We start from the raw sequence: 23,718 nt of genomic DNA, 5'->3' as shown, positions 1-23,718 counted from the left end.
GGGCAACGGGTAAGGTAATATAGTAGGGTTGGAGAGTTGTTCCTAGAATTTAAAAAATATTTTGCTGTTTTTTTTTAATTTTTTCGATTCTTCATTTGCCGAGCGTTTTTCTTTGCCGAGTTTTTTTACACTCGACAAAGTCTTTGCCGAGTGTCCGAAAAAAACACTCGGCAAAGAACCCTTTGCCGATGAAATATTTGTCGAGTGTTCTTTGTCGAGTGTTACACTCGGCAAAGCCTTTGCCGAGTGTAAAATAGCCTTTGTCGAGTGTCTTAGACACTCGGCAAAGAACGCGATTCCAGTAGTGGAGGTAGTTCTTCCTTGATGGGTTTATCCTTTTGTTTTAAAAAAACACCAGTTTTAACACAATAAGTTTGCACCACAGCATAATTCTAAGCTGATGGAGGATATTATTGGATACTCAAATAATAAAAAAATTTAATGATATTTTTTTATCAAAATCTTTTATTCCTAATAATTATAAAACATATGGTGAGTCTTTTTAAAGTTGTTCTAGTAGTGGCCAAGGAAAACAAAATATTAACTGTCCCTTTAGAAGAAAACCATGGCCAAGAGAGAGACAAATGCGCGGCAAAAGAACAAACAATTAGTATAATCAAAACTAGGGAATCAATCAATCGCACAAACTTTTATGACGGCCACCTCCCAAAATAATGGGCAGAAATACAGTGGCTAGGTCCCACCTCTATGATTCGCTAACTTTCCGTCCATAGTGGGCTAGTACGGACAGTATATTACTTATATGAGACTATTCCAATAAAAGCTAAGCAAAACTATAAAGTATGCTGGCAAAACCTAGACAAGAATATCTTCTTTTTCCGGCGATGACCCCCTGAGTGGACCGTTATGCCAGTCATGATCTCACACACGAGTTGTTAGATCGATCGAGCAATAATTTCGACACCACTGGTTGAAAGCAGCACACAAGGTTTCAGCTTCAAGTTAGACCGATCAATAGAAAAAGCTAAGGACTGACCAGTAGAAGATGAATCCACCCTAAAACGCAACTGAAAACGACTAGTGCAGTCTAATGAGTAAGAGAGGTGTATTGCCGGGGGGAAGTGACAAGGTAGGTAATGAACCTGCTTAGATGGGCTTAAAATAGGATGGCCACCAGATAGGCTCCTTTTATACCAGTTTCCGGTTCCACATATATAGCCCATCAATACCTGTTCCTTCATTTGCAGCCCAAGCGCCCAAATCATGTGCGACCATGAGCAAGCCATGGGAATGGGAGTACTTCCCAGGCACATCTATAGCCTGACTTAATATCTACAAGTAAATTCGAGCAAAATGTCTAGCCGTCTGCACCGACCAACCCACGGCTTAGCCAGGATATGTGGGTTTCAGCTTTCAAGAATGGAGGTATTATTTTGCACAACCATACGTATACACGAACGGATAGAGACAGCCTTATAAAAGACTCAGCCACAGCCTCACAGGCTCACAGCACGAATTAAATCAGCAATCAGGCACATAACCGTCAGTTTCCAGGATAATTGTCCGCTGTTCTTCACCATTGCAGCGTAGATGAAAGAACACTTTATATGCAGTGGTCGACAACGGATGATGTATTTGAAAACATGCTCTTATGTGAGGTTTGGAAATCTAGTATACTGCTTCAGTAAGAGAACATAATCAACTTACAATAAAAGCAGACAAAAGGTCTCCCCGTTAGGAAAGAATTCCCCACCATCCTCACCTGAGGGTAACATAACAAATGCGAAACAACAAATCTACACTTCCCGCCTAGGAGCTGCTGTCTGCCTCGCCCTCTTCAGTTGCATCTGAGAATATCACATAAAGAAGGTTTTGAGAAGTTTACAAAATACCATAAATTTATAGCATTGCATCATTCTGAACAAATGAAATAACTGATTAGGTAATGTTAGCATGACTGGAAGAAGTGAACACAATTATGAAGATTTCACTTTCACCATTATAGCCCCTTATTTTTACTAGTGTTAAAGATAAATATATTGTTTTACTGAACCCAGTATATTCCTTATTCCCCTCTTTCCTGGGTTGACATCTAAAATTTTCAATTAAACTGCACCTTTAGTCTATGATAGTGTAATATTTGACACCAGCAGATGAAAGGATTTCAAGTCGGGCGACTTGCTAGTCGATACACCTGGGCGACCAGGCGACTAATCGCGATTAGGATGATGACTAGGTCGACTAATCGGGTCCTAGTCGACCTGGTCGTCCCTACAGCGCTCCTGCATATTTGCAGGACCTATGTATATAATATTGATATATATAGCAATGTAGCATATAGAAGGCAACACCAAACATAAGTACATAACAAATATGAATACTGGAACTGGACAATTCAGATTTCAGAACATGAACATCAATCACTAACTCAATTATATATAGCAATATAGCATATAGGAAGCAATACCAATTACCAAACATAGCAAATATTAATACTGGAAGACAGAATTCAGATTGCAGATTTCAGAACATGAACAATTGAACATCAGTTACTACTCAGTAGTCACTAACTCACTAATTCATATGATGAATAGTTGCAGACTTACTAGTTACTAGATAAATGCCAAGTACAGACTTACTATTGACCTAAACTAGGAGTCCAGGGCAACTAATCGCCCCCATCCAAATTGGACGACTAATCGTGTTTAGTCGACGACTAATCGGACAGCCGGACGATTAGTCGAGCAGATCGGGTCGGCCTCCCTAGTCGTGCTAACAGAACCGACTAGCCTGACTAATCGCGACTAATCACGATTAGTCGGACGACTTGAATGAAACAATTGTCTTCTTATTGATTCTCGAACTATCCATGAGCTTGAATCTGATAATAAACGGTTTGTTCATTGTACACTTTGCCATGATGAAGCATGGAAGAAAATATACTATTCTGCAGAGTGCAGTATTAGAAATAGATATGACACCTATGCAGAGGGAATAATATTAAGAGAGAAGGGCTTGAAATCTGTCTTAGGTTCATTATTATTATTAATTTTTTGTTTTCTTTACTTTGGTGTCTTGCTTTACCCACCCTTAAGTAGAACCTTTAACATTGAATATGGCACACCCATGGGATAAAGACTCAGCATAATTCAGCTTTAAGATATTATAATGTGATATTATCAATTCAATGTAACAGACATCTAAATACCCCTCCTTGATCACCATCTTAGGTGCAACATACTTAGTTTTTACATGATCTTATGAAAATGCATTTTGAAAACAATGGAAAATAAAAATCATAAATACTGGGGCTTCTGTTATGGTCGGCATCCAATATGTCAGGCAGCATAAATATCCCCGTGGTTAAGTTTTCTTGTTTTTCTGGATTAGTTTCCTAAAATATTGTAGATTGGTTTGTTAAGTTAGAGCCCTAGATGAATACATATAGATTGGTTTGTTAAGTTAGAGTCTTAGATAGATACATGTGGGTTATATACGACCTATATAAAGGCCCTTAGACAATGAATAAAGATTCAAGCAGGCTTGCTAAGCTTCCCCTAAAACGTGTATTGTTCATCCGTGGACCGTGGGTACTGTTCGCCCCTCCCAAATCCTGCCTTCCTCCTTCAACCCTAAGACGACAGCGCCCAAGCGCTGGGATCTTTGTACCCGTCCTTCTGTGCAACACATCTACGGTCTCAGGAACACAAGCTCCAACAATCTGGTATCAAAGATGCCAGGAGGTGACATCGATCCTCAGGTTACGGCCGCCGCTGTGGCTGCCACCAACGCCACCACCGACTCAGGGGACATGAAGTAGCTCATCATTGACCTCCAACAACAGATGACACAACATTTCTCCTCCCTCTTTGCATGCCTCACTGTCGTGGAGGACCAACCTACCATCGCGTCCTCCTCCGTCACCCCGGCTGGATTTCCCTATCGCCTCCTTGGCTTCAAAGGATTTCCCCCACATCCACCCCAACATCGCCTACCCCCACTCTCCTGCTCTCTGTTGCCCTTCCACTCGCTGCCGCTCCATCACTCGCCACCCAGTTACCATCTACTATTGTCGCCCTTCCACAGATGTTGTCGACGCCCACCTCTGTCGTCACGTCGCCCTCCACTATCTCCCACCTTTTGCTTCTCATCCACCAAATCGCCTTCCCGCACTCACCATCACTCCATTCCCTCCTTTGCCGCTCACCAGCCCCCTGCACCATCCATGTCGGTTGCGGCGCCAGTGACCACCACGCCACACTTCCATAGGTTGTCCTTCCCCACCTACGATGGGAAGGAGAACCCCCTCGGCTGGTGCAACTGTTGTGAGCACTTCTTTTGTGACCAACACACCTTATAGTGCGACAAGGTTTGGTTGGACTCCTTCCACCTCACCGGTGTCACCCAGTAGAGGTTCTACATGCTAGAACAAAACAAGGGCATCGTCGTACGGCCTTGTTTCAAGGAGCTTTGTCAGCAGCGCTGCGGAACTCCCCTCCGGAGCAACCACTAGAGTGAGTCAGCATGTCTCCAGTTTTGATTGACGACCTAAGGCTACCAGGAGAGCTTCCTGGCGCTCCTTTGCCATGCCATTGCACTTCCTCCCCCACACCAGCAAGCACAACTTTTCACTGTTGGCCTACCTGGTCGCCTCCATGTGGACGTCGAGCTATGTTGCCCGACCGACCTACAGCAGGCCATGGCCCTAGCCCGAGCATACGAGCGACACACCCTACCCACAATGGCCGCCCTTCGACGCCCACCAGCACGCCCACTGAGCATGCCGGCCTTGGCTCCTACAACGCCAGCTGCAACGATGCCCACTGCCTCGAGTTCTCCGACGCCTACCATCAAACATTTCACCCCAGCAGAGATGACAGGACAACGTCGCTATTGGTTATGCTACAACTGCCACGAGTCGTTCACCCGCGACCACTGTAACCAGCGCCTCTTCTACCAGGAGTTGACCAACACAGATGACTTGGCCGACCCAGAGGAGCCATCTGCTTCTGACGGCCACTTCTTCTCCGTGGAGGTGACTGACTCGGCGGAATATGTCGGGATGGTCGATCCCGATGCCGCCACGCCCGTCTTCTCCCTCCATGCCATGGTTGTCCTTCGCACGGCTGACACCATGCAGGTCTTGGTCGATGTTGGTGTCGGCAGCTCATCGCCCTCATGGATACTGGCTCCACTCACAACTTCGTCAGCGCCCAAGCCGCAAGGGACATCAGTCTCCCCCTTCATCACTTGCCCTACCCTCTAAGTTGTCGTGGCTAATGGCGACAGGGTGCCTTGCCTCGGCCGTGCGGATCACGTCGCCATCTCCATCGTAGGCAAACGCTTCGATATCAACTGCTACAGCATTGACCTTGGGGGTTATGACATCGTCCTCTGTGTGGCATTCTTACACACCCTTAGGCCCATTCTTTGAGACCTCAATGGTCTTTGCATGGCCTTTGGGCGCACGGGTCAACAGGTCCATTGGAAGGGTGTCGGCTCTCAATGTTGTGCAACGACGTCGATAGCCCTCCACACTATTCTGCCTGAGCCGCGACCACTCCTTGACGATCTTCTCGCCAACATCGATGTCTTCGCCATGCCTTCTGGATTGCCACCAACTCGTGCATGTGACCATTGCATTCACTTGCAGCCAGACACGACAACAGTCGCTGTCCGACCCTACCGCTACTCGTAGGTCCATAAGGACGAATTGGAGTGCAAAGTCGTCGACATGCTGGTCTAGGGCGTTATTTAGCCTAGCACGTCGACCTTCTCCACATCGATGCTCCTCGTCAAGAAGCATGACTCCTTGCTCTTCTACATCGACTCCTTGCGCTTCCTCAACGACTACACGGTGAAGGACAAGTTCCCAATCCTCGTCGTCCCCGTCGTTGATGAGCTCCTTGACGAGCTCCATGGCGCCCATTTCTTCATAAAACTGGACCTACGCTCCGGGTACCACCAGATCCGCATGCACACAGGCGACATCGAGAAGACCGTGTTTCACACCCACCATGGCCACTTTGAGTTTCTGTTGGTGCCAGTTGGGTTGGCAAACACGCAGGCAACATTCTAGAGCCTCATGAATGAAGTCACGCAGCCCTTACTCCGTTGGTTTGTCCTTGTTTTCTTTGATGTATTCTCATCTACAACGACTCGTGGTCAACTCATCTGCAACACGCCTTTTTCGACGCCTCCATGCACACTCCCTCTTTGGCAAGCTCTCCTTTGGCATGACGTCCGTCGCATACCTAGGGCACGTCATCTCCGTAGATGGCGTAGCCATGGATGGAGACAAGGTGGAGGCCGTCACGTCTTGGCTGCACCTTCCTGGGCCTTATGGGGTACTACAGGAAGTTCATATAGGAATTCGACCTCATCGTGGCGCCACTCACCAGCTTGCTAGGGAAGGACACCTTCCACTTGTCACCGAAGGCTGAGACGACCTTCACCGCACTCAAGCGCGCACACTCCACTGTGTCGGTCCTCCATCTGCCAGTCTTCGATACCTTGTTCGTCGTGGAGTGTGACGCGACGAGCATAGGGTTCGGCGCTATCCTTCAGTAGGGCGCAGGACCACTGGCCTACTTCAGCTGACCATTCGTGCCATGACACCAGAAGATCGCCGCCTACGAACGAGAGCTCATCGACTTGGTGCAAGTCGTGCGTCATTGGCGCCCATATCTCTGGGGGCGCCGGTTACTCATCTGCACCAACCACTTTAGCGTGAAGTTCCTGCCTGATCAACGCCTCTCAACGATCCTGCGGCACCAGTGGGTGAGCAAGTTGTTCGGCTTCAACTTCACGGTGTAATACTGCCCCAGTTGTCTCCATACGGTCGACCACGCCCTCTCCCGCCGTGACACCGACATCATTGGCCGCCACAACAATTGTGTCTTGTTTTTGTTTCTTTGCAGGTTGGCTCTCTCATGAAATTTGTGGTTGTCCTATTTTATGTTGAGGCGTGTCTGCCATTCAGACAAAACCATCTTATTTCCCTTCAATGCAAGGCAGAGCTCCTGCCACTCTCTTTTAGAAAAATGAGAAATATGGTAAGAGGTGCATTTTTATTCAGCAAAACATAGTCCTGTACAAAACCGATATTCAAACCCCATGTCTTGGTCCTTGAGTAGTGTGGTTTTATGCCATTCAAATTTACATTGTAGATAAAATGTTCCCCAAAATAATGGTGATGCAATTCAATCCAATCGGCATTACTGCTTCGTAGCACTACCATTTGCTATTCTCCTTCAACCTGTTGAGACATGTACTAACTGAAGGATAGCAGTTACTAGCAGAGAGCCCATATATGGCCAGTACAGGAATAATCAAGCAGCGCACTGCAACCAGCAAAGCATACTCTGTAGCTATGTACCTGGAGCAGCATCTGCTGTGGTGCCTTCTTCTGCTTCTTGCTCGACCAGTTCCTCCTCGCCATCATCCTCGTCATCAGTATAGTAGTCATCGGAAACACTGGCTCCGTACCTGGAGTTGAGGTAGTCTACAGCAGCAGGAGTAAAGAAGAGCTTGCGTGCGTCGAGTATGTCGTACAGGTTCAGCGTCCTGGGTGTGAGCATTTTGAGGGAACCAATGTTCCTGCCGCTGAGCCGCACATTGTCGTCGAAGTCCGTGGCAAAGAACATGGCTTTCTGCTTCGGGTCAAGCCCCCACCGCTGCAAAGCGGCCACGAAATCCCTGGTCTTGGGCCCCGACGCGAAGGCCTCCTCGAACTCCTCGACAACGAAGGCGTCCTTGGCGGCGCTCACGATGGCAGTGGAGATGGCAAGGCGCTTCTCCTTGCGGTTGATCTTGATGGACCAGTCGCGGGGCTTGGGGCCGAACACGACGCCACCGCCGGGACGAAGCGGGGTACGCTGCGACCCCCGCCGCGCCTTCCCCGTCTTCTTCTGCTGATAGGGCTTCCTCCCTCCGCCTCTGACCTCGCCGCGGGTGAGCGTGGAGGCCGTGCCTCGGCGCGCGTTCTGGCGGTCGGTGATGATAGCGCGGTGCACGACAGCGCGCGCGGTGGAGGGTGGCGCGGATTTGAGGTCGAGGGTTACCTCCCCGACCTTCTCTCCGGTGAATGAGAGCACGGGGAGGGTGGCCGCCTCGGCGCGCAGCGCGCGGAGGACGGAGACAGCCGCCCTCGTCCTGACGGCGGCGTGTGGAGTGACGGCAGCGGAGGAGGGTGGGAAAAAGGAGGTGGATGAGGAAGAGAGGAAGGGGGAGGAGGACGAGGAGAGCGAGAGGAGGAGAGGGGAGACTACGGCGGCGGCTGGCATTGTGCCGGCTTCGCTGCGCTAGGTACGGGACTACGGGGTGAGGCGAGGACGATGGCTCTGACGCTCTGCCTCTGCAGCTGCCGCTTCTCTATCCCTTTGTTATCCACCCGTTCGGTTCGGCCACTCCTCCCCAGACAGACTCGTAGTCCCTACTTGCCAACGCCACAAGAAGGCACACTGTCAACTGTCTCAGGAGTCACCGAGTCAGGTCTCATGCCGAGTCGGCTAGTCGCAGTCGCACTTCACAAGTTTGAGTAATTTTTCCTTAAAAATCCATTAATATTACAAGTAATGAAAGGGCATTTGCCGTGTTAAGTGAATTTATTTGCTTGCAGTTTGCTAAAACTGGTTGACACGGGACGGGAGGAGACGAAACCGTGCCTGTGCACTTAAGTCAGCTGCACCTGCAGACTCAACTGCAAGTGCCCAATGCTTTCAGCACAGCTGGGATAGATAAAGGGTGAAAACGAATCTTCAGAAATTCTAGGTAAAAAGGATTAGGCTATCCGCAACCGTTACCCCTAAATTTTTCCCCCTATATCACTTTTCCCCCCTATTTTTCTCCCTATTTTTTCATCTCCCGCAGCGGTTCCCCCTAAATACTCCCCTATACCCCACTACAACTATAAAATATCATTTTCTATATCAACTATTAATTTTTTATCTACTAACAATTACTCGTGGACCCACAGCACAGTGTTTAGGGTGATGAACAGTGACACGCTAGATCTGGGGGGAGATAGAAGGGTGCCGACGCGTAGGGGGCGCTGTAGGGGGCACCGCTGCGGCCGTAGGGTGCCCCCTACAGACGGCATGCAAGGGGAGGGGGAGTGCTAGCGGTGACCGCTGCGCACAGCCTTAATCAGAAGTTCTACGTTCCCTTGGCTTCCTGATGATAACCAACTTGCACGCGTCTCCTTACCGACAAGGTAACAAGCAAAGTCATGCAGGTCAAGAAACCTGAATAGATGACTGCGGATTGCATTCTCATGATAGTTTTTTTTTCCAGATATTCTGCCACCCTTGCACAAACCATAAGGTAAAAGCAAGTCAGGAAATCAGAAGTTTAGAGCAGATGGCCGAAGTTCAAATTATCATACTTATTTATTTTCTTCTGTTTCGATCTTCCACGATACATTCTACATGAATGATACAAATATCTATCCAACATAGTCTTTGGTCCCTACGTGAATCATACTGGCTATTGTGTAACCTACAGTTGACATATCCAAAGCAGAGGCGAGCTCTATAGCTTGTCGACCTTGTTTACGGTTTATGCGGATAATAAATGGCTTTTTAGGATGATATACTAACGCTTGCGATGCCCGTAGTTCATCTTGATGACTTTGATGGTAGTTTCTTAACCAGACTAGTGTTACCAGTTACCAATAGTCGAGCACCCTTCACCAGCTCCTCCTTAATCATAAAAAGCAAAGCAGAAGCAAAAACACTTTGCACAATTTTTGTGCCCATTCCTTTGTACATCCCTGACAGACCCTCATATCGTACCATCTTTGTGAACGCATCAAGTGTACCTGAGCGCAAGAATGGCACATTAAGATCTTCAATAGTTTGTCAGTAACAGCAAGAAATGGCGTGGCAAGTTAAATATTATTCAATACCAATCCAGTAACAGCAAGAAATGAGACCTGATTAAAGAAAGACAAAAGGTAGAGAACTTCCGTACCTTTGTAGCGATGCCTCTTGTCATCGTTAATCATGTGCTTTGCCTGAAGTCTTGCCTGCACGAAGAAAAGGCTTGATTTATGGTATGCACTCAAATATGCAAGTGAACAACTGTGGTTATCACCAATCCAATAATTAATCACCTTAACAACTAGAAGGGGATACGTAACGACGGTTGCACCAAGTTTCGCAACAGCACCAAGAAGAAAAATCTGAATAAGAATGTTTGCAATGTCAGGTTAGAGTTTTATCATAAACCATAGGAATACTAGTATAGATGGGCAGATGAAAGTGCCAAATTATCTCCAACATCTAGAGTCAAACATATAGCAACCAATACATGTCCCAGACAAACAGGCTTTCAAGTCACTTTTTTTCCACCACAGACAAACCAAAGTTCATTCAAGTCACTTTTACAATAGGTTCAGGGTTTCAGACCCCAATAAAACAAGTAATCACTATGCAAACTGGTATTGTCAAAACTCAAGATAAATCACTTGAGGCAATTCCTACCACTGGAAAAACAAAAGCTTACTTCAAGAGCAGTCAATCCATCAGCTCCCTTAAAATTAGAGGCTCGTCTCTTCTTCAATTTCTTCAGAAGAGTCTCATATAGCATGAACTGAATTGCGGGATTGCTAACCTAGAAGCAGATAAAATTGTAAAATAGCAACACTATACGACTAAGAAGCAACAGAAACGGCGAGCAACAGCGACTTACCATGATAAGAGCCGGAATTACCCCTTTCCAGAAGCCAAGAACTCCAGATTCTTTGTAGAGTTCCTGAAACTGGAGTTAAACCTAGTCAGAAAACCAACAGCAACAACAAAGCCTTGTAGGCCCAAGCAAATTGAAGCGGGTTAGATTTGAAACCTAACATGGCACCAACATAAAGCGAAAAGAAAGAGCAAACAATATACTATCTCCGTTTGAAGCTAGTAGGTGTATTTTGTTTCAGTAGGACAAGCCTTTGGCTCATAATTTCTTTATTAAAACATATTTTCAAAATTGACGTCATTAGATTTGTATTGAGAAGTCCTTCATTGATTATGATTTTGTAACACAAGGCATTAACAGAGTAGTTTTGGTTGAAGTCTTGCCCTAAAGAAACAAAAATGCCCACTAACTTCGAACATGGCATAAAGTATTATTAAGTCATCAATTATAGTCACATTATTAAGGGATCTAAAGTATGATCATGGTTCAGGCCTTTGAATAGCTGAGCTTCACATTCCTATCCAAGAACAATTATCTAGGTATATTCCACCCTTTCAAGTCTCTTTTTTACTGCCTCCTCTCATCATCTCATGTCAAATTCAGCCAACCCTACCTCTCCTTACATCAGTATCACAGCTTAGGATTCAGCCATGCAATAGTGCCACTGAGGTCTCCTTTGAATCACACTACTTAGTCTTCTAAACTAATGTTATTACTCATGTTACTTCAGCGCTTACCACAACATGGTTCTCTAGATGTCCATACATCCTCAATGCAAAAAGAAATCATTGTGTTTTGACTGATCATTGTCTGGTTCTAGCAAGTATTACATCCGCTGTTTTCAAAATCAAAGAGGTTTTGAGTTTCACATTTGCACTGACTTGCAATTTATTTAGAGTTCAGATTCAACTCACTTTACCTCCAATCAGGCCAAGCGAGATGCATGTAATACTAGCACTAGCAGTGAGCATAGCATAAAAACAGTACTGGTTTTAAGAAAAATCTAGTTGTGTAGCGCTTCTTCCTGTTCAACTAGCTAACCATGGCAGATTAGCGGAGAAACCCTATGAAAAAGAGGCTGATACCCTACCGAATTCACAACATTGCCAACTTCTACCCAACCCCGCATGACCAATTGACAGCATAGAAAGAGCAACTAACGATGTCAAGCATATAACCAAGTTATAGGTATCAATTACCTGTTGCAAATTAATACACTGATATTAATCCAAGTGTAAGAGCAAAACCTAAAATCAAATCTTCAGGGTAGAAATTAAAGAGAAGCACTACTGAATTGCAATCCATCTAGAAATCAGGAGTGAGCATTACCTTTACTACGCAAAGTTATAAATATTGTCCTGATGTAGCTATTCGAATACATTAATCATGAATAGAGTATCTCTTCCTACAAGAGTTGTACTTACAACATCAATCGTTTTGTATGGAGCGTTTTCAGCTGTAGCAGCTTCAAGGGGCTTATCAAGAGCACAATTCAAACCCTGAGGTCTTTGCTGTTTGTTTGCCTTTCTGTGAGTCTGCAAACAGAATGAAGTATCAATGCTATTGCTATGCCAGATAATCTCCAGTTCTGCACTAAAAGTAGGTAGCAGAGAAGAAACATATGCTCACTTGCATTCGTGTAACAACAACCCAAATCGGGTTTGTGAGCAGTACATTGACACAGCTACAAAAAACGCGAGATAAATGAGGCAGCAAGATCACATAAAATTGATAAGAACAAAAGTGATAGCAACTATCTCCAGGAACAGACAATCCACTGCTTTCTAGTAGTCAAAAGAAAAGTGCCGAGATACATTCCAATTACCCAGACAGGGCAGCGACAGTGAGAGACTGGAGCATGCCGACAGACCCATCGCCAAGCCCTCTCCTGGATCGCTCAAGGGCCCTTGCCTCGGCCCTGTTCCGGAATATTTGGTAGAAGTAGTAGTAGACACCCTGACAGTAACACAACGAGCAAAGATTCAGAAGCGTCTCAACCTTCACAAAGTGGGGAACGAAGCTGGCGAATGAACCAACCTGGGAGGCAGCGGTGCCGACGAGAGAGGGCATAAGCCCGCCATACAGGCGCTCCCACCCCTCGTTCTTCACAACCTACCACGGCAGAGGAAAATTCAGGAAGGGCGGGCAGCATTAGACCCGGATCAGGCTAGATCACTCAAAAATCAGGGAGGGGGACGGGGAGGGGAAGGAGGCGGACCAGATACAACTGGCGAGCGGCGCCGTCCTTGAACGCCGGCTTGGAGGGGTCGCGCTCCGTCTGTTGCCGCGCGTTCACCTGCACCGAGGGAAACCTCCAAATATCAGCGACCCAGAAATCCAGGGCTAAAGGTCGGCAGCGAGGCGTCGAGCCACGTACGGTCTGGAGCGGGTAGGTAAGGAGCTGGGCGATGATCCCGCCGCCGGCGCCGGCGAGGCCGTTGATCAGCGCGTCTGACATCTTCCCCTGCTTGTACTCTCCAATCTCCGCTCCTCTTCCCTTCCCCGCTTCGCCGGCCGGCGGATCCCAGCGACGAGCCGAGCAAAACTGGACTCCACGCCGCCCCCACAGCGGGTTGCTTCCGCCGCCTGCTGCTCGGTGTCCTTGGATTGTGGGAGACGGAAGCGAGGACGGGGCGTGGGCGTGGCGGGCGGAGTGGAGAGTGGACGACTCGCTCGGCTCGGCGCGGCCCGGCGCGCCCAGCGGTCCCGTCCCGTCTCCCGTGCTTTTCTTTTCGTTAAACTTTACTTTATGTACGGTACATAAATAGTACCGGTGAACTCAAGTCTGAGCCCGCACGGCACACCGGCCGCTTTAAAACCCAGCTCGCAATTCGCACGCGTTTTTTTAATGGTTCTTCGTCTAGCCTAGACTTTCAAGTTCAACCACCAAAGAACAGTGCTTAACCTCCGAAACTTTTTTTTAGTTTTGGTTTCAGTTGGGAAGAAGTGGAGGAATACATCCCACTGCTTGGCACGTTGCGGGGAAAGCGCAGTCGGTACGTTTCACGGCGGGCGACCGGACAGCGATGAGCGAGGTCGTACTATGCCGTCGTCTCCTCCTAGTGGCTGCTATTGGGTCCTGGGTACCGGAATATGCTGCTCCCAGTCCCCGGTGTCTGTGACTTGTCCGGTTCGGTTCGTCCTGTGCCTGAACTTTTGATTTGTTCAGTGTGCCAATGCTCAGTAGTTGCAAATTTGCGCACGGCATATATGAGTTCTCTTTCCCTCCGTTAAAATGGCCAAATAATGAAAGGCGTGAAGGTAATCGTTAATCGAGGGGACTGTGATGTCACGTAACTTTTTTTTATTGGCCTCGTTCGATTAGGCCATGTTGGATTATTCTCGTCCAATAGAATTGGAGGAGATTAAGAGAAAGTAAGAAGTATTTTAATTTGTTAGGAATTTAAATCCACGCAATTCCTTTTAATCTACATGCATTGGGATTAAAATGAGCATACCTTTAATCAAACACTGAAAATGTGAAATACGGTGGAAAACAACTAGAAGGTGTAAAAGGACGCGCACATTTCCTATATTACAAACGCGGTTGGAAACGAGGCCAATCAAGATGTCCACGTCATCAAAAAAATGTGAACCGTTCGATTTCTAATCGACACTTCCTATGCACCGACGCAACAGTAGTATTGGCAGGTTAAAAAAAGGAAATAAAAAGCAACCGTCTACTCTATCCAGAAGAGTGTCGAGAGAATTCTGCTGCCCTTCGGGATACTTCTCCTTCCACCTCATCTCACTTTCTCTCCCAGATGTTTCATCTTCCTTCGCTTTCCTCCTCTCTACATTGCGTACTCTGGATGTATGCGTAGCGCCTGCTACATCACCGAAAAGGCATCGCAGACCTTCGATCGCATCAGACGGTGGAGAGTAACACTAGCTCAAAACCCTAGCCTCCAACTCATATACCTGTTGCTCGCCCCGACGCGCATCAACTTCCGTCGCCGCCCCTTCCTCTCCGTCGCTCGCCTCGCGCCTACGCCACCACCTCTGCCATGGTGCATCTGTCGCCTCTCCTCTCCACGCACCTGCGGCCTAACTGTCTGTTGCTGACCGTTTTTGTTGTTCTCTCAGGCCCCGAAGAAGGATGAGGCCTCGCCGCCGTCGTCCAAGCCGGCCAAGTCCGGAGGCGGGAAGCAGAAGAAGAAGAAGTGGAGCAAGGGTAAGCAAAAGGAGAAGGTCAACAACGCTGTGCTCTTCGACCAGGCCACCTATGACAAGTTGCTCTCCGAGGTGCCCAAGTACAAGCAGATCACCCCATCCGTCCTCTCCGAGCGTCTCAGGGTAATGTACATCACCTTCTCAGCTTCACATGGAGGGAACTATGTATCGATTCCTGACGATAGAGCCTCGATATGGTAGTTTTGGCATGTATGTTTAGCATCTGGTGAATGAACTCGGCATGATTTCCCAAATGATATGATACTACCTCCGTTCTCAAATATTTGGCCTGTATGTATAGTAAATGTGTAGTGATATGTACTGTAGTCTCTTGTAGAATTAGAGCGTCAGTTTGTGCCTCTTATGTTTTGCATGGATTGGTTTTTTTATGTTTTACATAGATTGGTTTATATTTGCATCATACAGGTCCCTAGTACTGAAAATGGTCCTATGGTTTAGCACCGAGTAGGGTCATTTTTAGATACCAAACCAAATTAAAGATAGAATGTATTGATTTATGATGTTACGTCAATGTTTTCGAGCAGATTTTATTTAAAAGGAATTTACACCGCTTTAGCTTCAAAAGTCGTATCTCACTTAATTGTGTTGATGGAATGATAGACCAATATGTGCCCCTTTGATGCCATGTGCATATATTTAGACAAGTGTCTGCAATAGTTGACTCTAAATTAATCTGAAGCGTGCACACATGTGGCTTGTGCAAAGCATGTGGCTTCCCAGTGGACCCTTTAAAGAAGAGAGAGTAACTACGTAACTTACAATAGAATGCTCATTTAGATAAGCCAAATTGTTCCTGATAAATTCTCCTTTTTTTGACATATTCCTGCCACACACCCAGAAACTGAGGATTGTGATTGATCTAGATTAGAACGTTAGAGGTCTTTGCATTCAAGAGCCCAATAGCTTCAGTTTAATCATCATTCATTCCAGGCAAGGATACTGCTGGCCACCAGTTGTCATCTTTTTTTATGCTTCAGATGTACTCTGGTCTTTTAGAAGTGGCACACTCAGTAGTCAGTATTGTTTTAGTCATTTGTTTATTGGCATGCCACACTCCTATCTATAATGGTTGGCATGCGTGTGTGGATTGGTATAGCCATCAGTGACAGAAATAGGCACTTCTACAAACTCTAATATTTTTGCTTTTCTTTTTGGGAAAATCAATGCCGCGAGTCTGAATGAGTACATTGCAGGTTGTTAGGGCTCATAAAGATTTGCCAAATCCGAACACCGGTAGGCTAATTTTAGTCACAATTAGTTTGCCAAGTTTGGACAACGAACTTATAGCCAGTAGCTTGAGCTCAGCAATTTTGTCCCAATAGTATATGGGGTGATTAGAAATCAGCTTATGCATGTACACACACATTGCAATTTACTTAACTCTAATCCATTTGTGCTCCCAAACACTCATGGTAATAAGGGACGCAGGCAGCCTAGCAGCATCAGAGTGGATAGATGGTTGCGCACTGATCATGCGATGTGTATTCCTGTGACCTTTGAACAACATGTTCTTGCTGTAAGGTGCAGTAGAAGTGATTATTATTCACAAATTACAGTAGATGTCACATGAACTCATCTGATTGCCAGCCTAAATTCCTTGTTCCGCTCGAAACATATCTAACTATATTTATTTTCTAAACACACTGTTAGCTTCCCTTTGATCATACCTTTTCTCAATCTATAGAACACATATTTGATTTACTCCTTACTTTTTTGGGGCATGATCCTTCACTATTTGCAATCATTGGAAAAGCACTGCTGCGAGCTACAGCTTCTGTTGAAAATAGGAATGCTTTCTCAAATATATACAATGTAGTATTATTCTTTACATATTATAACTTTTCCGAGATTCTTCAACAAACTACACATCACCATTTTTTTTGTAAATGTATCCCTTAACTACATTATCAAAGTGACTTTTCTGCCTACATACTTACTACTCATGTTGCAAATAAAGCACAAATTTGATTTACTCCTTACTTTTTGTTGGCATGATCCCTCACTATTTGCAATCATTGGAAGATCATTGTCGTTGCCTGCAACTTCTGTTGAAAATGGTTATGCTTTCTCCAGTAAACACAACCTAGTGTTATTCTTTAGATATTGTACCTTTTCCCGAAATTCTTCAACAAACTACAACATCACCATTTTTAGTAAATGTATCCCTTAACTACATGAATGAAAGGAACTTTTCTATCTACATGCTTGCTATTCATGTTGCAAATGCTACAAGATTAACTTGCACTTCATTTACCAAACAACAAAGATGACCCATTTACTATAATGTGTATACCATCCTTCAGCTATGACCCTACATGCTTCCCCTTCAAACATATTCAAACATATTTAAAACTATTGGCTACAACTCCTACATTTGTATGATACCTCTTATTCAAGAACCTTTCTAAATGAAGCTAAAATAATATATACACTATTTTTTGTAGGTCCATAAGAAGCTTACGTATCCATCAATTACCAATCCAGAGAGGATGATATTGATGAATAAAGCACGAAGGTACAATTTTAATTTTTTTGTTACTAACATGCCATATTTCTCTCTTTTGCCTAAGCTTCTTATGTTCGTATCATAACAATTTCACTTTCGTACAATCCTACTATACTTTTAGTTGCAAACAAAACGAATTAATGAACATCTTGACTTCTTTACAACTACCTTCCATATGTGTTGTTTGCAATAGTGCCTAATGGGAAAGGGGTGCAACAGATACAATTGAATCACCACCCAAAGGATTACATTCTCAAGCATAATCTCACAATCTGTTATACATTTACACATGTACCCTCTTTTTGTGCCTTTGTGCCTAAATTTTTTAAAGATACAGTTTCATTTTCCTGTTCAATTGAATTGAATTAACATGATTCTTCTTTCTCATGTGTCCACATGTTGCAGAGCATTCTATGTTATATTTAAGTTCATCTTTAGTTTAATGCCATGCAATTTTATTCTCAACATTGATACATTGTTCAGACTTTCACCACATTACACACCTCTACAAACATTTCTATCTTTCTGAAACAACATTGACCCTCTTTTTTGTAGTTACATTTTTTAGAGATATAGTTCCATGTTCCTGTTCAATTGAACTGGGTTCATGCAGCTATGGGCATAATTTAGTTCAATGCAGTAATTAAATATGTGAAAAATTAAGCAGTAAGCTATTATTATTGTTTTCATATAGCTACATGGCCTCTATATACTTTCTGAGAACGTGTTCCGATAACAATTATGAACATCATTTCATAGCTTTTAACCATTTTCTTTTTCCCCAGCACATTACTGAAGAACTCTTTACTGAAACTACTTTAACTGCATGCTAAAATTGTTTACCTGTAGTTTCCGTCAAAGTTGTGGATACCACAACCTAGAAGAGTTGGTGGTAGATTTTTCATCAAGTATGAAATGTCTGTGATGCTGAGCTGGGTGCTTGGTGGCAACAGGTGCATACCAAAACTATTAATTACTGGCATGTGTTCCTATTTCAAGCACATATGCAATAGTAATAGGTTTCCATTAGTTTAAATGTCCATGCAAAGAAGTAAACACCACCTAGACTTTATTCTTAGTCTTCCATTATCACATCCATACTCATCATGCACATGAAACTTTTCGTTTTGTACAGCTCAAAAGGTAGAAGGAAGACCTTTAAGTTGCCCACTTTCTGACAATGTATGTTGTCATAGTAACTGTGAAATTGATATAGGACCAATATTTGATATTTGCTGACATCTAGCATCACTCTAAAGGCGCATGACGAGATTTATCGATGGTTTGACGGATTTAACACCACGCGCAGGGCGTGCGGCAATACACTAGTGAGTATATATGTGTGGTGTTGTGTGTAGTGTCGTGAGTCCATAGTGTTCTTATACCCTCTCAAAAAAACATATAATATAATTCATTGTGCTTTGAAGAAAGAAAATTTAGTGAAGTTTAGTGGCATCTAGATAGTTTGTTTAAAAACTTTTATTATGAAAATAAATTTAGATCTTAGAAATGCAATTATTTTATTACTGAAGATGTAAGGCTATACATAGATTGAGTCATGTATCCAGTAAAAACCCAGCAGCCAGGCAAACGATATTTATAGCGTTCTTTCTGTGCGACTGCATAGCTCTGAGGTGGGACCAAAGGTGGGCACGGAAGCAGATGCCGCGGGAGGATGAGAGGGAAGTGAAAATAAATAATAGAATATAGAGTAATTAGTATATAGTAGAGATTTAAGATAAATATTGTTGGTGACTTGTTCTCAAATGCTATGAATCAAGAAAATGTTAAATGTCAAAGCCCTTCGTCCTTCGGATCATTATTTCCCTTCGGATCTAATGAATCTAGGACGAAGGTTATGAAAGACATGTCTTCATGATCATGATGAAAGATGAAGAACATTCATATAAAGTACAGAAAATAATATAATCTTTTGTGAACATTATTATTAATCTATTTCCATTTATTTTATTTGTACAAACAATATTAAATTATAAATGTACCTTCGGCTTGAAGGAGTAAAAATACAAGTATGGCACCAAAAGCAAATGCCGAGTCAGCGTGAACAGTACGGGAGTACTGTTCATCTATTTATAGGCGCGGGTCGCAGCCCATGCAAGATTACATTAATGCCCTTTACATTTATCAATAACTCTATAGTAATTCTTCGAGGTCTAATCTGGTTTTTCATCTTTAAGTCGGTTTCCCTTTCCGCCGTTATGCCGAAGCTCTTCTGTGCATAGCTTCGTAATGATCTTTTCCTTCGTCACAATCACCTTCCGTCCCACTCAAGCTTCGTCTTGGCCTTAATCTTATATACTCGTAATCCAATTCCGAATATACCTGCTCACACATTTGACTTGGAAAACATTGTTAAATCATGTTTTTGAGGACCTTCGGAAGCCGAAGGCCCCCAACAGTAGCCCCTCGCAATATTAGTTTGTTGTACTGAAAAATTCATATTGCGATATGGACGAAGGCCTTAAGCCGAAGGTCCGAAAAAACACCTTTCCTTTGCTAGAATAGCAACCAGTCATTGACAAGCGGGACCCTCCAGTTTTCGACATAATGGGTGTATAAATAGGGGCTCGCCACAATTTATTTGGCACGCTCTCTTGCCATCTGTTTTGCCTGCTCAAATAGCTTTCTGCCCACAAATATTTGGTTGCCTCCCTAGTTTTAAGCTTCGGAAGCGAGAGGCAGGAATTCTTAAGGGATGTCTGAGGAGAAGAAGATTGCTGCCGAAATGAAGCTGAGCCTTTCTGAGGAGAAAAATCTGGGCTTCATTGAATCAATAGCAAAAACAAATACAGAGAAAATTACTAGGGAGATTTTGGAAGGCTTATCTGAAGATACTGGTGAAAGTGATAGTTATGATGCAGACAGTGGGGGTGAGGATTCCGAAGATCGACCATGGCGACCAAGCCATTCAGTCTTCGGAAAATCAACTATTGGGCAAAGTCACCTTGAAAACATGAGGGGGAGATATTTTCGAGATATGTCCATCGTGAGGGCAGATAACGGAGAGAGGATTGTGTCGACTCCCGAAGATAATGAAGTCGTTATCTTCCGAAGCTTTTTTAAAGCTGGGCTACGATTCCCTGTAAGCAAGTTTGTGGTAGAAGTTCTGAAAATATATCAGGTTTATCTTCATCAACTTACCCCTGAAGCAATAATAAGAATGGGAGTCTTCGTCTGGGCCGTGAAGAGCCAGGGCCTAGAGCCAAATGCGAGAAGCTTTTGCAATATTCATGAGTTATTATATGAGACGAAACCCTGGGGCAAAGAGCAATATCATAACAACTTTGGCTGTTACAGCTTCGGTGCTCGCTCTGGATCAAGCTGTCCCGTGCCAATCTTCCGGAAGAGATGGCCCGGGGAATGGACGAAGGAATGGTTCTATGTAAAAAATGATTTGAAGGTTCGAGAAGATATTAAGGATATTATCATGTGCCCTATCTGGCAGCGCTTTGGACTCCAGAAACTGAAGGTAGAAATGGATGAAGTAGCCGAAGAATGCCAACGGGCCTTCGGCATAGTCTGCTCTTTTATTGGGACAAGAGATTTAATACAAGAACATATTGCCTTCAGAGTGTGGCCACTTGCAGATAATTGAGAAATGCCGAAAGAAACTGTTAAAGAGACTGACGAAGGTGGGCTAGTCAGGCTGAAGTATACATTCAAGTACGGAGACAAGTTCGTTGAACCAGATGATGATTGGTTAAAGAGCATTGAGACTGTAAGTGATGAACTGCTTATGGTATATTCGAAAGCCGAAGACACTGCATTGTCAGCGGCCTTCGGAGGCCGAAAAAAGAAAAGACTCAACCGAGTGTTTGATGCAATCGGGTTCGTCTACCCCGACTATCGCTATCCAGTGCGGGGGCAAAAAAGAAAAGGCGCAACTGCTGCGAAAGAAACTGTTGTAGCTGCTCCTAGCGAGCCAGCGCCGAAGAGAAAAAGGGTAAAGGTTCTCACACACCGGCCACACTATATCGAACCAGCCACGGTGCCTGAGTTCGCCGGTGAGACCTCTTCGGCCACCGAAGCTAAAGAGCCAACCCTGCTGCCAGAAGTCAAAGAAGTGGCCGAAGTGCCAGCGACAGAAAAGATGGAAGAACCAAAGACAGAAGAAGCGAAAGCATCATCTGAGGGAATGAAAATATCAGAAATTTTAAGTCCTTCAGACGAAATCGAAGCAGCAAAAATTAAAAAGGGGCCAACAGTGACCCCAAAAAGAAAAAGAATGGTTAATGTGTTAGATGTTTTGGAAACAATTAAACTTCCAAGCACAACCCCAAAGAAGACTTCTGGAACTTCTGAGGCACTTGTTGAAGTATCCGTTGCTGAAACTCCGAAGCAACAGACTGGAATTGAAACCGGGCATTCAGAACCAACCAAGGTAATACCTTTGAAAGCAGAAGAAACAAAAATTGCAAAAGCAACCGGAAAAATGAAAATGTCAGAGCCAACTTTGGTTGAAGAAATTGATACCGCTGCCCCCGAAGCATCTTCGAAAATATACGATTATATCGTGTGACATGCTTCGGGGAAAAAGTTATCGGAAGAAGAAGTTTTTGAAGCTAATCATTATGCCAAAGAATTGAAATATCCGAAGGGGGCACTAGTATTCAATGGGACAAACGAAGATGATTTCCTATACTGCCTCCCAGACAACAAAGAATTATCCGTCTGTCGGGAAATGGCTAGAAGTATGGGGTTTCCGAAGCTTGAAGCTGGATTATGCGCTATGACGAAGGACGATCTTGCGGATAGTCTTGCGTACAATAGCCTGAAGGTACAAGAACTGCGAGTCTGGAAATTTTATGATTTGCAACCCATTCTTTTATTCTTATACCAACTCTTTTACATATATGGTTTAATACTAAGCAACGCATTGAGAGAGCAAAAGAATGCCGAATGAAAGCATCTAGGCCCCTGGTTGGTTTTAGTGATTAATGACAACGTAATATTATATGTGACTAACGTGTGTTTTGCAGAGACAAATGGTAAGTTAGGTCGCATGACAGGTAGAAGTACAACGGTGAAAACAATCCCGGAGATAAGAACTCGAAGCGACGGCTAAAACGACGGAACAAAAGGTGAAGGTCTACGGAGTCCGAGTGTCAAGGAGATGTGGACACTCGCGATTTAGTTAGGTCTTTTATTCTCTTTTAGCCGTACTATAAAGAGGGGTTGTCGATGAGTAGTTTGACCAAGAGAGTTCTAGTGTAGTGTTGGTGCACAATCACACTCATATACAGTGCTAGGTGTCACTCTAGAACTCACACACAAGTTAGAGCGAAAACCGATTTGAAAATCAGCTGAAAAACAAGAGTTAGTGTTTCTGGCTTTGGGGCACCGGACTGTCCGGTGTGCACCGGACTGTCCGGTGTGCACCGGACTGTCCGGTGCACCCTCTGCCAGGTGGGGCCAGGCTGGTCCACGGCAGAGTCTTTCCCCTTCGCAGAAACCCGAGAGCGCAGCTTTCAGAGTTGAATTTTAGTGGCACACCGGACACCGCATCGGACTGTCCGGTGTGCACCGGACAATGGACTGTTCACTGTCCGGTGCGCCATGAGTCCAACGGCTCTCTGTCAGAACTAGCCGTTGGAATCGACCGTTGGCGCACCGGTGGCGCACCGGACTGTCCGGTGCGCCATCGCGCAGTGAATTGCCTGTAACGGCTAGTTGGTGGGTGAGGGCTATTTATACCCCCTCCACCCACCATATTCAATGTCTTGCACTCCACATTTATTCCAGCACATTGCTAGAGCATTGCAAGCACCAAAAAGCCTAGTGAGGAGATTAGAGAATCATAATCCGCGCTTGTTCCTCATTAGCGCTAGTGAAAGCCACCTAGAGCACACACCACTTGCATTAGGCTTCTCTTGGTCAAGCGAAAGTCTACGGCTTGTTACTCTTGGTGATCGGCATCACCTAAACGGCTTGGTGGCGTTGGGAGCTCGGTGATCACCGTGAAGATCTTGTTGGTGACCCGACTCAAGTTTGTAAGCGGTCTCGAGGGATCCACCGCGCCGGAGTGGCAAAGGATCATCTCGTAGTGAGCACTTGGTTCTTGCGAGGACCAAGGGGGAGCGATACCCTTGCGCGGGTGCTCCAACGAGGACTGGTGGAGAGTGCCGACTCTTCGATACCTCGGGAAAAATTGGAGGAGTCTTCTAAACTTTGCTTTACATTCCGCACTTAATTCAAGCACTTTACATTGTATATTTGTTTAGCAAGTATTTGAAGTATTATCTTAGCTTTGTTACATTTCTAGTATTATATTCTTAGTGCTAGTTGTTGGGGTGAAGTTGGGCTCTTGTTTAGCTCTTGCTTAGGTTTTAATTAGTGTTGATTTTTAG

The 23,718-nt window shown here is 44.8% G+C and overlaps 2 protein-coding genes and 1 pseudogene across 3 annotated transcripts; 1 reads left to right on the top strand and 2 right to left on the bottom strand.

Annotated features, from left to right (window-relative positions):
• Positions 1–1,563: 1,563 nt before the first annotated feature.
• LOC100283234 (50S ribosomal protein L4-like) lies at positions 1,564–8,272 on the bottom strand. The gene is made up of 2 exons (NM_001374454.1): positions 7,340–8,272; positions 1,564–1,808 (listed from the first exon to the last, which is right to left on the bottom strand). The coding sequence occupies exons 1-2, from the start codon at positions 8,244–8,246 to the stop codon at positions 1,771–1,773; spliced, it is 945 nt and encodes a 314-aa protein (NP_001361383.1). The 5' UTR covers positions 8,247–8,272; the 3' UTR covers positions 1,564–1,770.
• Positions 8,273–9,311: 1,039 nt separating this feature from the next.
• Positions 9,312–13,436, bottom strand: LOC100285700 (uncharacterized). Of its 2 annotated transcripts, NM_001158591.2 has the most exons (11): positions 13,028–13,436; positions 12,869–12,946; positions 12,688–12,762; positions 12,476–12,606; positions 12,280–12,334; positions 12,075–12,185; positions 10,654–10,722; positions 10,468–10,575; positions 10,076–10,144; positions 9,934–9,988; positions 9,312–9,781 (listed from the first exon to the last, which is right to left on the bottom strand). In NM_001158591.2, the coding sequence occupies exons 1-11, from the start codon at positions 13,106–13,108 to the stop codon at positions 9,579–9,581; spliced, it is 1,035 nt and encodes a 344-aa protein (NP_001152063.1). In that variant the 5' UTR covers positions 13,109–13,436; the 3' UTR covers positions 9,312–9,578. The 2 variants fall into 2 exon arrangements, with proteins under 2 accessions (NP_001152063.1, XP_020408894.1); XM_020553305.1 differs by lacking the exon at positions 10,468–10,575 and having other exon boundaries at positions 13,028–13,432.
• On the top strand, positions 14,621–14,951 carry LOC103634185 (ribosomal protein S25 pseudogene; annotated as a pseudogene).

This window comes from Zea mays, chromosome 1 (genome assembly GCF_902167145.1).
Source record: "Zea mays cultivar B73 chromosome 1, Zm-B73-REFERENCE-NAM-5.0, whole genome shotgun sequence".
NCBI classification, from domain to species: Eukaryota; Viridiplantae; Streptophyta; class Magnoliopsida; order Poales; family Poaceae; genus Zea; species Zea mays.
Note: the sequence above shows the minus strand (reverse complement) of the source record. Positions and strands in the feature narration are given on the sequence as shown.